This window comes from Choloepus didactylus, chromosome 7 (genome assembly GCF_015220235.1).
Source record: "Choloepus didactylus isolate mChoDid1 chromosome 7, mChoDid1.pri, whole genome shotgun sequence".
NCBI lineage: Eukaryota > Metazoa > Chordata > Mammalia > Pilosa > Megalonychidae > Choloepus > Choloepus didactylus.
This window is the reverse complement of record NC_051313.1, coordinates 27,904,962-27,919,715: the sequence shown is the minus strand read 5'-3', so window position 1 is coordinate 27,919,715 and position 14,754 is coordinate 27,904,962. Positions and strand designations below refer to the sequence as shown.

Below are 14,754 nucleotides of genomic sequence, written 5' to 3'. Positions count from 1 at the left end.
TACTAGGGCTGATAATGATGGTTTTACTATTTTTTTCACAATAGGAAAATTACAGCCTTCAAAATAAACCCTGTGTTTGCTATTTGGTTCACCAAACTGTCTGTCTGTACTGTCAATCATTTATATTTCATCTTTCCCAAAGTTACAGCCAAAGAAAAATGTACTTAAGAATAACAACAAATCTTCAGAAAACCAAACTCTATGAATATTGATGGAAGAAGTGGTATTCGATCTTGCCAATGAAACACAAAAAGAATATAGACATAACACAGAAGCTAGGTATCATGAAAGAGAAAGACACGGAAAGTCAAAAGTTCAAAGAAACACAGGGAGAATGACAACATTTTAATAAAACAATATACTACTCTGCCATACAAAGTAGCACTCATGACCCTTGATATAAAGAATACTATTTTAGTCAGAAAGTGTTTACTTGTATCCTAAAGTTTTTCAGCAAAAAAAAAAACTTCAACTTTGTGATGTAGACGTTTGGGAGTTGATGTTTTGTGTCACTTGAGTGGGCTACCCTGCTTCTAAATATGTCAAGAAAACATTCCCCCTTCTTGTCACCCTACTCACCTTCTCTAGCATCCTTGGAGGCAAACTCCGTTCTAATGGCCCACCAATAAGATTTATCCTAACAAGAACATGATTTCTCTCTACTGATAAACCATCAATTATAAAGTCCCTGAAAAATAAATATATCAATTTTATTATCTCCTTAATTGAATATAATTTATTTTTAAAATAAAGTCACTGCATTGTAAAGAAAAGAAAGCAAGATAATTTCTACAGAAAAAAAGCTTGAAAAACAGATTACCAATGTAACATCTAAAAAAATACAAACAGCTAAATTCACTTTTTATCTTATAGTTTTCTTTGCCAGAGGTCAATTGATGGAGATATAACTGATATGATATTAATAAAATAATATCTCCTTAACAAATTTTACAGCATTTAAAGAAGAACTGGGGTTTAAGATATGCATTATTTCTACAAATGACTTTAACAGATCTTCAGTCTCTTAAGTTCTAGACTCAGTGCCTTAAATTCAAAATCTAAATGTTACTTTTGAGCAGCCTCCATATTCCCTGTAGCTAATAATATTTTCCTTCTACATCAAACCTACAGTATCCATAAATGTTGTCTAGTGTTCAATCCAATTTTTCAAGTCCTGGCTAGGATGGAGGCACTTTTTTTTTTTTTTTCAGGGACACTAAAGCAATGCCAACTATTGAATGAATACTAAATAAATGTCAGCCAAATTGAGGTAATGGCAAGTATGATTTATTAGTAGAAAAAATTATCAAGATAATATAATATCATTTTGCAAATAAACAGAATTTATGACTATGAACTAACATAATTATAGAAGGGCGTAAAGAGTGCCTCTACAAGGCATACAAAATCAAACATTTTGTTAAATGGGTCATCTTACATAGTCAACATGATTTAAAGGTGATACAGTTTCATGGAACCATTAATAAAGTTGGGGCTTAACTAAAAACAACAAAAAAAAGCTAAATAAAACAAAAACTTTTAGAAAGCCGTACTCTGCAAGCCCTCTCCAAAAACATCTATCATAATCTTTCTGTGACATTTAACTATTTAATTGCTTTTTACACTATTGTTATTTAAATCTGTTAAATTTAGATAATGGAAAAACATTCAACAAAGTATACAGAAAATCACTGCCTTAAAAAAGCACCTATAAAGAAAACTGTTGCTATTAGCATGCCTTAATGGCCCTTTTTTTTTTTTTTACCTGCAGCTCTCAGAAGTTTCTAAGATATTTTCTTCTTGAGCATTTAGTAGCATTTCAGATACTTGATACTGAGCCTCTAATAAGAGAAGAGCATCCAGATCACAGCATATCACACTTAATAACCTATATAAAGAGGAAAAATAAAAGTAGGTTTTATAAAATATGTTCTAAAAATTTAGAAACTTTCTTGATCCCTCAAAGTAATAACTACACATGGAACCACAAATTTGATCAGAAAGATCACGTAGTTATTCCAGACATTGTAGTAACCTACAATTCAAAAGCTGTTCTTACTGAAATATTATTTAAAAGAACCATGGGTTCTAATATAATTTTTTAAAAATATATTAAATCCAGATGAAATGTAAGTTTCTTTCTCAACTGCTACTTAATTAATTCAAAATTCAATGGGCAGTTTTAGCATACCCATAAAATCACAAATTGAAATAACTTTTGTTTCAAAAACTAATTGCTTAACTAATCAATTATGGAATGAATAATAGAACATCAATCTAGCAAATGATCATCAGGTGAAATATCAGTGGGGAACTTGATAGCTGTTGGACCAAACTGAGAACACCTAAACACACTGCTCTATCTCAGTATTTTTGAGAGATAGCAGAAATCATGTCTCCTACTATGAAAGCACACTGCACCATCTTGGAAATATTATTGAAAAGAAAACTGAACCTGAATCTATTCAAATCTAGATCTCTCCCTACCAGTTTACAGAAAATACAGGGATCAGAGAAATATGTTAAACACAGCATAAGGAAAAAACAGGAGACCAAATCCAGAATGTTGAGAATCCTACACACTATTACATGCATCATTTCTTTAGGGGGAAAGATGGCACGAAAAAAAGAGGGGGAGTGAGAATTGTCATAAATTAAAAAAGAAATATCAAGCAAATGCAATGTATAGACTTTGTTTTGATCTTGATTCAAATACTCAAACCATACAAGGGCATTTTTTTAGTCACTCAGGAAAGCATGGGATAGATATTAAATGCAATCAAAGAAATATTGTTAATTTTTTTAAAGATGTAATAATGGCATGGTGATAATGTTTTTTTAATGAAAATGTCCTTATCTATTACAGATACATATTTTTTTAACAAGTAAAATTGCTTATCTGGAATTTAAAGTATTTAAGGGAAAAGTGTGTGTGTGGGAGAGATGAAGCAAGATTGGCAAAATATCAATAATTGATAAAGATGAATGATGAGTACATGAGGTTCATTATATTATTCTCTCTACTTTTTTTTATATGTTTAAAAATTCCATGATAAAGAAGTTAAAAAAAAATAAAAAGATGTGATGAAGCCACAAGTTGACTATGATAGCTAGCAGGTCAGAGAGGTCTCCCAGAAAGGTGGCATTTGAGAAAACAGAAGCCCCAAGAAGGAACCAGCCTTGGGATTACATGTCTCCTGATTTATCTTGCAGACACACTCAAATATGAGTACCATGACCTGCATACAAGAATATTTATTGCAGAGATGTTTACAACCCCAAAAGATGGGAATAAATAAATGTCCATCAATAGCAAAAAGATTAAACATTTGGGGTACATTTTTATAGTCGTATACTATGCAGATACTAGAAAGAACACAGTAGCTATATATGTTCTGATAGAGAACTATCTCCAAGATACATAAAGTGAAAAAGAGGCACAAAGCATTGTGCACAGTGCTAGTATTTACATAACAATGGAAAACCATTTAAATATATATAAATACGTATTTGTTTCTACATGAAATATTTCTAGAAGGACAAAAAAGAAACCGCTGAGAATAGTGGGCTCAGCAGAAGGAATCTGAGAGATTGGAAAGGTCCTTACTTTACCCTGTATATTTTTTTCACAATTTTTAAATTTTGGTGTAATTGCATGCATTATTATTCAAAACATACATAAACAAATTGAGAAAAAAAAATGTTAGAGGCTCTTCAGAGTCAACATGACAATTCAATGTCACCTCCCCAGAACTAAAATAACCAAATGTATAAATAAGGAAAAATGAATTATCTTCAATTTAAAGTAGAGAAATGTTCCATATACAGTATACAAATATAAAAATATTTTTGCTAGATAATATGCAGATGGGACCTAAAAAATGCTAAATGCTTAGACTTCTAGTTTGAAGATTGCGGTCGCGGTTGCTACTTCTAGGGGGAGAGGCGGCCGGTAGCCGAGCCCTCAGCTCTCGGGGCTGCTCAAGGGGTACCGGCGGCGGGGGCTCTTTCCCGGAGGCGAGGGCGAGGCGGAGGACGTGGCCAAGGTCCTCGGCGAGAGGCGTGCAAGGAGGGCGGCGATAGGGACAAGACACTCTTCATCCAGTAGGAGTATGCGCCAAAGAGATTTATTCAGGGGTGATTACAGGTTATATAGGCTGGTAAGAAGGGCAGGGCTGGAAAGGAGGTGAAGCAGCCTTAAATGGCAATACTGAAGGGATAGGGGCTAGGATTGGTTCTGAGAGAACGCCGGAACCGTTGCAGCGGGGCGGGGGTAGTTCTGGCCACGGGCATGCGCGCTGGCGGTGGCAGGAGTGGCCTTGGCACCAGGGAGTGAGTGGGTAAGATAAGGAAGTGGGGAAAGGGCAGTTGGGAGAAAGGCGGTTTCCTCCGGCAAGCCTCCCCTGCCAGTGGCATTTTGGGTGAGGAAAAGGGAGCTGCCTTGACCTCGCTCCCCAGGCTCGGGGGGGCTGCAGAGGGCACTCACGCCCGTACCTACTACCCTCCCCAGGGGGTGATATCAGGTCCCCTGGCCCAGGCCTGGTAAGTCGAGGTACAAGCTCAGACACCCGCAATTCCCCTTTCTTTTCTAATTAGAGGAAGAGGCTTTACCGGAGAGGCCCGCTAAGGGTGAGGGAAGGGGGAGGTCAGGGAAGGGAAAAAAGGGGTTGACGGTGGCTCAGCGAGGCTGGAGCTCAGTGTTGGTGTGGTGCCCGGGCGCTCGACAATGGCTTCGCTGCAGCGGGCTGGGCGAAGGTGAGGGGTTTAAAGTTCAGGGGTTCAGAGAAGCTGGAACTCGAGGCGAGAACGATGTTCAGGTGATTGAGAAGGGCCTCGCGGTTGGCGAGTCGACCGGTGGCGTTGAGGTCGCGGAGGGTTGGTTGTCATCTTGGAGTGGGGGGCGTCAGAGGTGGCGAGTCGCTGATACTGGATTTGCACGAACGAGGAAAAAATGGCATCCGTTTGTTTTCTTACAAGCTGGACAATTTTGCGGATGAGGCAGGGTCCTAAGATGAGAGCTAGAATAATCATTAATAAGGGGCCAAGAAAAGGAAGGATGTATGGGAGGATGGGAGTGAAAAAACTGGACCAATAACTGGTGGCTTCACGATCTCTTTTACGCTTTTCTAGTCCCTCTCGGACTCTTTTCAGGCTGTCCTCGACGAGACCTGTGGAATTGGCATAAACACAGCATTCTTCTCCTAGGGCGGCGCAGAGGCCTCCTTCTTTGAGGAGGAGAAGGTCAAGACCTCGGCGGTTTTGGAGCACTACCTCAGAGAGGGAATTGACAGAATTTTTTAGATGGTGAATAGCGTTTTGTAAGTGATGAATGTCTTCGTCAACAGCCGCCCTGAGGTGAGATAGGGCGGAGCCTTGACTGGCTAGTGCAGCGATTCCGGTGCCAGTGCCGGCAAGACCTAGGAGGGAGGCAATTGTAAGGACGGTGATGGGCTCTCGCTTTTGCAGTGGGGCAGGAGCCGCAGTTTTTTCCAGACGGAGGAAGAAGTCTTCTTCGCTGTGGTATAAGACCCTAGGGATAAGGACAATTAGGAGGCAAGTTTCTTTATATTCATTGATGACATTCGTGCTGAGACAGGGGGTAAGTCCTGTAGAGGAGCAGAGCCATTGGGAGGAGTTATGAGGAATGAGAAATTTTGCAGAGCTGCTGGGAGATGAATAGCTGGCACAGGCAGTGAGGTCGGGAGAGTTCCTGGAGCGAGGGCGGACGCACTTTCCCGTATAGGAGACTGAATGAAAGGTCAGGGGGACGGCAGAGGTATTCCAATTGCATTCCAAGGGGCTGTTTTCTGTGCTTTCTGAAAAGGAGAGGTTGGAGGCAACGGGCTCGTATAGAGAGGAAGAGGTGGAGAGGCAGAGCCAGCAGGATGAGGTAAAATTAGGGTTGGAGGAGTTTACTGAGGCAAAGGCGGCTTGGATGAGGCTGAGGAGGGGAGAAGAATAATGAGAAGGGGGCAGAGGAAGCTGGGGTGGTGGGGTTGGCGATGCGTTGTTTGCAGCTGAGGTGCGGCCTCCGGATGCGCTGCTTGTACTTGAAGTGCGGCTGGAGGGCTGTGGAAAAAGGGGGTTAATGACTTGGTTGGAACTTATGCTAGAGGGTGTTCTTAATGCAGTATTTTGGCCTGGTTGGCTTACAGCCTCCTTTTTTATTAGAATAAGTGATTTTCGGTCGGTTCCTTTCTCGTAGATTTTGAAGCCCCAAGTTTGACCGAGTAACCAGGAGGGATTAGTGGGGAGCTGCACTGTAAGATTAAGATGTGTGCAGGATCCCTTACTTTCTTGGCCGAGCCAGTTAACAGTAGGGAGTTTGCACCCTGTAGGGGCCCACTTTAGGGTAAGGTAATGATCAGGAACAGGAGGCTTCCAATTAGTGGCTAATGTTTCACACCCCCAGTATGCACAGTAGTACTCGTTGGGGGAATTACAGTACGATTTTCCAGGATTTGAGGATGGGCACATGTAATATTGGGCCTGGGGATTACTTACCTTTCGAGCACAGGTTTCTTCGACTCTGGAGACAAAGGTGGCGAAAGGCTTACTCGGCTCCTGGAAGAACTTGGTGAATTTATTAGGCCGACAGGCAGAGCAATTGGCAAATGCTCGTAAGGCGATTCCCCAAAGGATAGGCTAAAAGGTGGCAGGTGCATTAATATAAGCAGACGCATTTAGAAATGCTCCAGTGCCCAAATAGGCTTCAGGGGGATGATAGACTCCAAGGGCTGCATCTTGCTCACTTTGCTTAACTGCTTCTGCCTGGAAGTGAGCACGCCAGTCAACAAACTGACCGGGGTTAAGAATGGAACGGGCAAGCGAGGCCCAGTCTTGGGGGATGCAATAGTCCATGCCGAGATCCTGCAGTATTTGGGAAGCGTATGGGCTACCTAACCCGTCCTCCTTGACGGCCCTGCGAAGCTGCTTGATAGTGTCTGAGTCAATGGGATACCAGTCATACGGTTTCTGTGGGGTGGGGGCAAGGTTAAGAGGAAAGCAGCGAAAAGCACGAGAGAAAGGAGGACGCGCTTGCAGAAGGCTTGGCGCGGAAGTGGGGGTAGGGGGAGCGTTGCCCCAAGGGTTGCCTTGAGGTGTAGAAGGCAGCCAGGGGTTGTTAGTCGGCAGGGTGGGAGGAGCGGCGGCAGCTGCCGGTAGCGGCTCCGAGGGGGAGCTCGCCGAAGGGGGAGGTGGGAGTGGGAGGCCCCAAGCGTCGCAAGATGGCGGCGCGGTGGGCGTGGCTAAGATACAAGATGGTGGATTAGCCCCGCCCTGTGAAAGGGCGGGGTTCAAGGCACAAGATGTCGGACTAGCTCCGCCCTGTGGAAGGGCGGGGTAAAGCATATGTGGTTTCCGGCCCAGCTTAGGGCTGATGTCATCGCTTGGATTTAACGGGGCCTCGATCAGGGGGGAGGGAGCCTTGAAGGCAGGAGCGGATGGTTATCAAGGTGGGGAGCAAGCCGGGAGGGAAGCGCTTGCTCTCATGTTCCATGGCATTAGTGACTCGATCAATAAGACGATCATAAGTAACAGGGTCCCAAAGATGGCAAGTGGTGAGCCATGGGTTAAAGGGGAGAAGGAGGTCCCAGTACACCTGCAGCTGCCGGACAGACACTTTACAGCGATGCGTGTCTAGGAGACCCGCTAGAGCACGAACTTGAGGTGCCTGACATGTAGATATACGACTACCCATAGCTGAGGGGGGAGGAGGGGGGGTTGCTCCCGAGCCGGGCCGGCCGGCTGGCAGGGAGGAGGAGGAGGAGTTGTTTACCGAGCAGAGAGAATGAGATAAACTGTGGCCTTGAGGCCGAAGGAGACGGCGAGAGCAGAAAGCAGTGCCCTTTGGCAACGGGAGCAGTCGGGGGGGCGGTTGCAAAGAGGCACACGGCACCAAATGAAGAAATAAAAATACAAAGAATTACAGCAAAGTAATGGAGGGGAAGAGGGAGAGTGTTAGGAGGAACAGGGGTCATAGAAGTGCGCATACAAGAGGACGCAGAGAGCGTGGGGGAAGGGAGGAGTTCCTACTGGATGAAGAGAGCGTGGGGGAAGGGATGAGCGGCTTCGGAGCAGGGAACCTCCCACGGCTCCAGAAGCGGCGAAGGAGAGGCGGCCCTACCTTGCAGGCGAGGAAACGGGAAGCTGGAGAGGCGTCCGGGCGAGCGATCGACCTGCTGAACTGTTGTGTGGAGACGTTCCTCACACGGGGCACCAGTTGCGGTCGCGGTTGCTACTTCTAGGGGGAGAGGCGGCCGGTAGCCGAGCCCTCAGCTCTCGGGGCTGCTCAAGGGGTACCGGCGGCGGGGGCTCTTTCCCGGAGGCGAGGGCGAGGCGGAGGACGTGGCCAAGGTCCTCGGCGAGAGGCGTGCAAGGAGGGCGGCGATAGGGACAAGACACTCTTCATCCAGTAGGAGTATGCGCCAAAGAGATTTATTCAGGGGTGATTACAGGTTATATAGGCTGGTAAGAAGGGCAGGGCTGGAAAGGAGGTGAAGCAGCCTTAAATGGCAATACTGAAGGGATAGGGGCTAGGATTGGTTCTGAGAGAACGCCGGAACCGTTGCAGCGGGGCGGGGGTAGTTCTGGCCACGGGCATGCGCGCTGGCGGTGGCAGGAGTGGCCTTGGCACCAGGGAGTGAGTGGGTAAGATAAGGAAGTGGGGAAAGGGCAGTTGGGAGAAAGGCGGTTTCCTCCGGCAAGCCTCCCCTGCCAGTGGCATTTTGGGTGAGGAAAAGGGAGCTGCCTTGACCTCGCTCCCCAGGCTCGGGGGGGCTGCAGAGGGCACTCACGCCCGTACCTACTACCCTCCCCAGGGGGTGATATCAGGTCCCCTGGCCCAGGCCTGGTAAGTCGAGGTACAAGCTCAGACACCCGCAGAAGATCGTGGTATAAGTTAGCATTTCCCCTTTCTAATCCTAGAATTAACCAAAAACATTGTCAGGGGAGGAAAATAACATACCATAGAAATTTTAAACCACAAAATGAGATAACAGGCAGCCAAAGGTAGTAAAAAAATAGGGCAGCTATTGCTACAGGAAGATGAGAAAGGATGTCATGGCTGTCCATGATAGGAAAGAATAGTAAAATTAATTTCTTATAAGGAGAATTAAAATAAATTTCTCAAAAATAAGGAGCACAACCTGAAATGCAAACCTAATCCTCTACGTGCCTCAGCAGAAATGGAGTACACAGGACAACAGTAGGAGATTCCCTGGACCCAGACCAAAAAGCAGCAGCAGCAAGGTAAAATAAAAAGTCACAAACTATTTTTATAGATACAATAATTAATAAATACAAAGCTGCATACATCCATGGGGCATAGGAGGAATAGCACAAAAATGAGACAAAACACACGTGACAAAACTTGGGCCTGCAGAAAAATTCCAGTTCAATGGGAACATGAACCTGCCTCTTCTTCAATATGAACCTTCTGAAAACAGCTGATGATGTAATATCTCACATCCCTCCAAAAAGAGATAGAATAGGACGCACAAAAAAAATACCAAAGGAGAAAAGGAGAATAGGATGAATAGATCACAACATACACTGAAAAAAAAAAAAAAGTTGTCATTAATACTTGAAAACTGTGACCAAATAATTTCCATGAATTAAAAAAAAAAAAAAAACGAAGTCTCCATTACAGTCTTTGCACAAAGTAGAGCTGTATGAGTTTAAGGAAGAAACAGTGAGACAAACAGAAAAGTTAAAACATGAACTGGCAGGGCTAAGGAAACAAAGAGCCTAAAAGAATAAAAGTTTCATACAAATTAGAGCATAACTGGAAACAGCAGAAAAGAGAGCAGACACTGTTTAAAACACCATAAGGGATATGGGGTGCAGAATGAAAAGACTGTGGATAATACAATGGAAATAAAGAGTTTAAATTATTGATTTCTTAAAAAGGAAACGGAAATAATCTAACATGATACATCTTTAAGGATATCAGCCAAGAAATTATTTCTGAGAGAAAAGGAGCCATGAATTTAAATATGAAAACTGTACAATATGGCCCAGGACAATATGATCCAAGTCAACACTCTGACATAGCCTAGTAAAGTTATGGGACTTAAAGAGAAAGAAAGAACAACTGGGGTGTCCAGGCAAGACCACGTCACTAAAAGAGGAAGGGAGGCAGGGAAGCCATTGTCAGAGTTGTCCACAGCAACATTCAATAGCAGCAGAACACCGGAATGACTCTGGGAGGAGGAAAAACATTATCAGATATTAAAATATTACAAAGCTATAATAATTTAAACAGAGTAGTAATGAAACAAGAATAAGTAAAGGAAAGTTCACATAGACTTACAAGAATACCTACAGTAATTTTAAATGTTGTTAAGAATAGACAGGATTTCCTGATGGACTGAAGATGTGGTATGAAAGGATGAAAGAAGTACAGGAGGATTCTAGATGTTTAGTTAGAGCCATAGGAAATATCAAATTGTCATCACCAAGATATATAAGGCTGTAGGTTAACAAGGTTTAGGGGAATAATCTAGAGACCTTTCTACTTTCTTTCGGCTACTAAATCACTGAACAGGTAATAAAAATAACCCTCAATGCACCTCTGATTTGTGGTTTGAAAGGAGAAACCCACAGCATCTGGATAGATGATGAGGAATCCAAGGTGAATTGGAACAACTCTGTCTGTGAGCAAATACAGGCCTCAACCAAATTATCCCCTGTATAGAGTGAGCAAATACAAAGTTTAGTAAATAAAGTAGATTTTCCTTTCCTTTCTTTTCATTTCATTTCATCTAAATGAAGACTTTAAGATTTTATGAGTACTGGTAATAATGTAAAGCTTAGCAAATATAATCCAGAATAAATTAAAAGAAGAATATCATGTCATGACCAAGTACCGTTTATTCCAGAAAGAAGTGATAGTTTAATATTAAAATATCTTCTGATGAAATTCATGACATAAATATGTAACAGAAAAGAACTTTATAATCATCTGACCAGTTGCTTAAAAGCTATTTGATAAGATTCAGAATCTACTTTCTATTCCCTGTCCTTCAAAAAATATCCAGAAAATTAAAAAGTTACTGTTTTAATTTGATTTAAAAAAAAAAAATCTATCTCAATACAAGAGCTAAAAGAGTAAAGAAGTAAAACATTTCCATTAAGGTCATGAGGAAGGCAAAAGTTCCATTATTATCTGACATCACTCTAGGAATTCAAGCCAGTGCAAAAAGATGGGGGGGGGGGGAGGGAATAGAGGCATGCTATTTGAAAGGAGATAAAATGTTCATTATTGGAAGCTGATGAAACTGTTTATTTGGAAACTCACCCAAAATGACATAAAATTTAATTTACTTAATTTTAAGGAGTAATGTTTGAATATCTATTAAGTGCCCACCACTGTTTTAGGTGCTGGGGCTACACCACTAGACACACAAAGATAAAAATTCTGGTCCTCATGAAACTCAAAATACTATAGGAAGAGAACAGACAGTGAACAAAATTAAAACAAAACAAAACATACATGAAAGCAAGGAGGGGAAATAAGGAGTTTCGAGAAGTGAGTGGTGGTGCGAAATGGCTGAATGCAATTTCAAACAAGGGGGTCAGGAAATACCTCACTAAGAAGGTGACACTTCAGTAAAAGCCTAAAAGAAATGAGGGAGCAAGCCAAAGAGCTATATGTAGAGGAAAGAACCCAAGGTGAATGTGAAGAACAGCTGAAGTGGAAAACGCAAGAAGGAAGTATTAGGAGATGAGGTCAGAGTGATAATTGAAGTCCAGATCACATAGGCCCCCGTGGAGCACCTAGGCCCTTTGATCATTCTGGCTTTCTTTCTGATTATATGAGCTCAGGGGAGTATGATATGAGAAACTACATGAGTGTGGGACTGAAATGATCTGATTTGTGTTTTAATAGGATCTCTCTGGATGCTGTGTACAGAATAGGCAGGTACAGAAGTAGGGATATCAGAAAGCTAGAGCTTTTAATTTAGATGAGATGAGGCTTAAATCATGGTAATGTCAGTAGAGGATGGGTTGATTGAAAGAATGATTCTATTGTGGGCAGACTCAGCATGGCTCCCATGATCCCCATCTCTGGTGTTCATGCCCTGATGTGTGTGCAAAACTTGTGAGCTGGCTCTAACCAATAGAGTACAGCAGCAAGTGTCCATGTTGGGGAAACCATGCAGCAGGAAAAAGCCAGTGGACTCTAAGCTCTGGGTCCTGCATCCACTTGAGACCCTGCAAAGGCTTCCAGCTTCCAGCTAGCAAGAAAATAGGGCCTTCAGGCCTAAAACCACAGGAAACTAAATTCTGCTAGCAACCTCAGTGAGTATGGAAGCAAATCCTCCCTTAGTTGATGAGAACACGGTCCAAGCTGACACATTTATTGCAGTCTTGTGAGACCTTAACAAAGGACCCAGCTAAGCCGTTTCTGGACAAGCTAAGCTGTGATGTAATAAAATGTCTATTTTTTTAAGTTGCAAAGTTTGTGGTGATTTGCCACACAGCAATAGAAAGCTAATACAGCCTCCAAGATTAATACCTAAGGTTTATAACTAAAAAAGTATGAAGTTGCCATGTGGTTCATATGGAGAAAACAGCTAGAAACTACGATGGAAAACAAATAAATATATAAATAACTATATATGGGTAATGGAGGGTAGCCAGCATCAAAATAAATACAAAAAAAATTTGCTAATAATGTATCAGTAATACCAATTAAAACATTACCATGGAAAAAGCATCCCATTTACAATAGCAAACAAAATAAAACAAAAATAATAAACTTAAGAACTTCACAGGTATTATTTAAATAAAGCTACAATGAAAAATGCAAAATATCTCAATTAATAGACACACAGTGACCTGGAAGAGAATATGAAATATAGTAAATATGTGAATTCTCTCCCAATTCATTTATGCATCTTTTAAATATACACTATGTAATAATTTAATTTAATCACAATTTTAAGATTTTTATAGAACTTAACAAAGTGTTTCCAATAATAACCTAAAATTATTTTTAAGAGAGTAATAAAATGAAGAATGAATCATTTGTACATCCATACTACTATAATAGACATTTATCTCTATCAGGTGCTTACCATTTTCTAAATTTGGGGAGAGGGGAACGTAACAAATTTAATCTCACCACATTCTGTGAGGAAGGTGCAATTACTGCTTCCATTTCATATATGGGAAAATGAAGGCACAGAGAGGTTAAGAATCTTGGCCAAAATCACAGAGATAGTGTGGCTGGGCCAGGATCCTAACTCTTGCAATGTGGTCCCAGAGTCCATTCTCTTACCCACTGGGTGACACTGCCATATCACACTGTAGTAAACACTGGGGAATGTAATCTAAGGCTACAAAGGTTATATCCACAAAAGATGTATAAAACCTCTACAGAGAAAACGATAAAACATTAATGAGAGTAATTAAAGAACACCTAACTAAATAAAGATATTTACCAGGTTTAGAGATTAGAAATATCAATATTATAAAGATGTTAATTCACCCAAAATTGATCTAGAGATTCAATAAAGTGATACAATCCCAATGAATTAGTCTGTGTGACGAGCTGTTTCTAAAATTTATGTGGAAAGACAAAGAACTAAAAATGGCCAAGATATTCTTGGAAAAAAAAAAAAGTGGGGGAGGAGTTGTTCTCTTAGTTATTGTAACTTATTACAAAACTATATTAATTAAAACAATGTGATATTGGTGCAAGGATAGACAAAAATCTAATGGAACAGAATAGGAAGTTCAGAATCAAACTTCTGCATATTCAGAAACTCAGCTTATAAGACACTAAAGAAATGCATATATATGTGTGTACAAGGAGATATGTAGCTAATGTTCTACATGTAAAGGAATTGTTTCTAATAGCAAAAAAACAAAACAAAACAAAACTGGAGACAACCCAAATTCCACTAATAATACAATAAACAAAGCATGGAATATTATATGAGAATGAATTGCAGATGCATGCAACATTGATCTTAAACACATAGAAAAAGTCATACATGACAGAAAAAAGTCTGATTTCATTTATTTAAAGTAGAAAAATTAAAATATATTGTTTAGAAATACATTATTAGGTAGTAAAAATATAAAGAAAAACAAAGTAAACACCACAAAATCAGCATAAGTTACTATAAACGGAAACGGAGGGGTCATGATCAAACAGATGCACATAGTGCTAGTAAATTCTTTTCCTTTATTTGCTTGGTATTATGTGGATGTCTATTTTACAACAATTTGTTAAACAGTTACATTTGGTGTGATAGTTATATTTTTAGTATTTCATGAAAAAAATCTAAAAACTCTATGCTAGGAAGAGTAATGGGGGAAGAAAGAACATTATGGTCATAAAAATGATAAATATGTATGATGGTTAAGTTTGTGTCAACTTGACCAGGTTATGCTGTCCAGTTATTTGGCCAAGCAAACACTGGCATGACTGTTACTATGAGATATTTCATGGATTCCAGTCATCAGTAAATTGATTGTATCTAAGGCTAATAACATTTACAATCAACAAAGGTGATTGCCTTCAACAATGAGCCATCTTCTCCCAGGGAATTCATCAAAAACCTCCACTGGAGTTCCTAACTTGCCTCCTACACTATGGAATTTTGACTTGCCCATTCCCACAGTCACATGCGCTGATTCCTATAAAAAATCTTATTATTGGTTCTGTTTCCCTAGAGAACCCTGACCAAAACAATCTGTATACAACAAATGAACAAATCAAGAATACTAATAAAAGAATGC

General features: G+C 41.0%; 1 protein-coding gene across 5 annotated transcripts in view; it reads right to left on the bottom strand.

Moving 5' to 3' along the window:
- Positions 1 to 14,754, bottom strand: part of TBC1D32 (TBC1 domain family member 32) — a 303,664-nt gene that overhangs the window by 96,822 nt on the left and 192,088 nt on the right. For all 5 annotated transcript variants that reach the window (XM_037843270.1, XM_037843266.1, XM_037843268.1 and 2 more), the window contains 2 exons: positions 1,766 to 1,888; positions 580 to 688 (listed from right to left, as the gene is read on the bottom strand). In XM_037843270.1, coding sequence (XP_037699198.1) covers positions 580 to 688; positions 1,766 to 1,888 — 232 coding nt within the window. The remainder of the gene's footprint in view (positions 1 to 579; positions 689 to 1,765; positions 1,889 to 14,754) is intronic.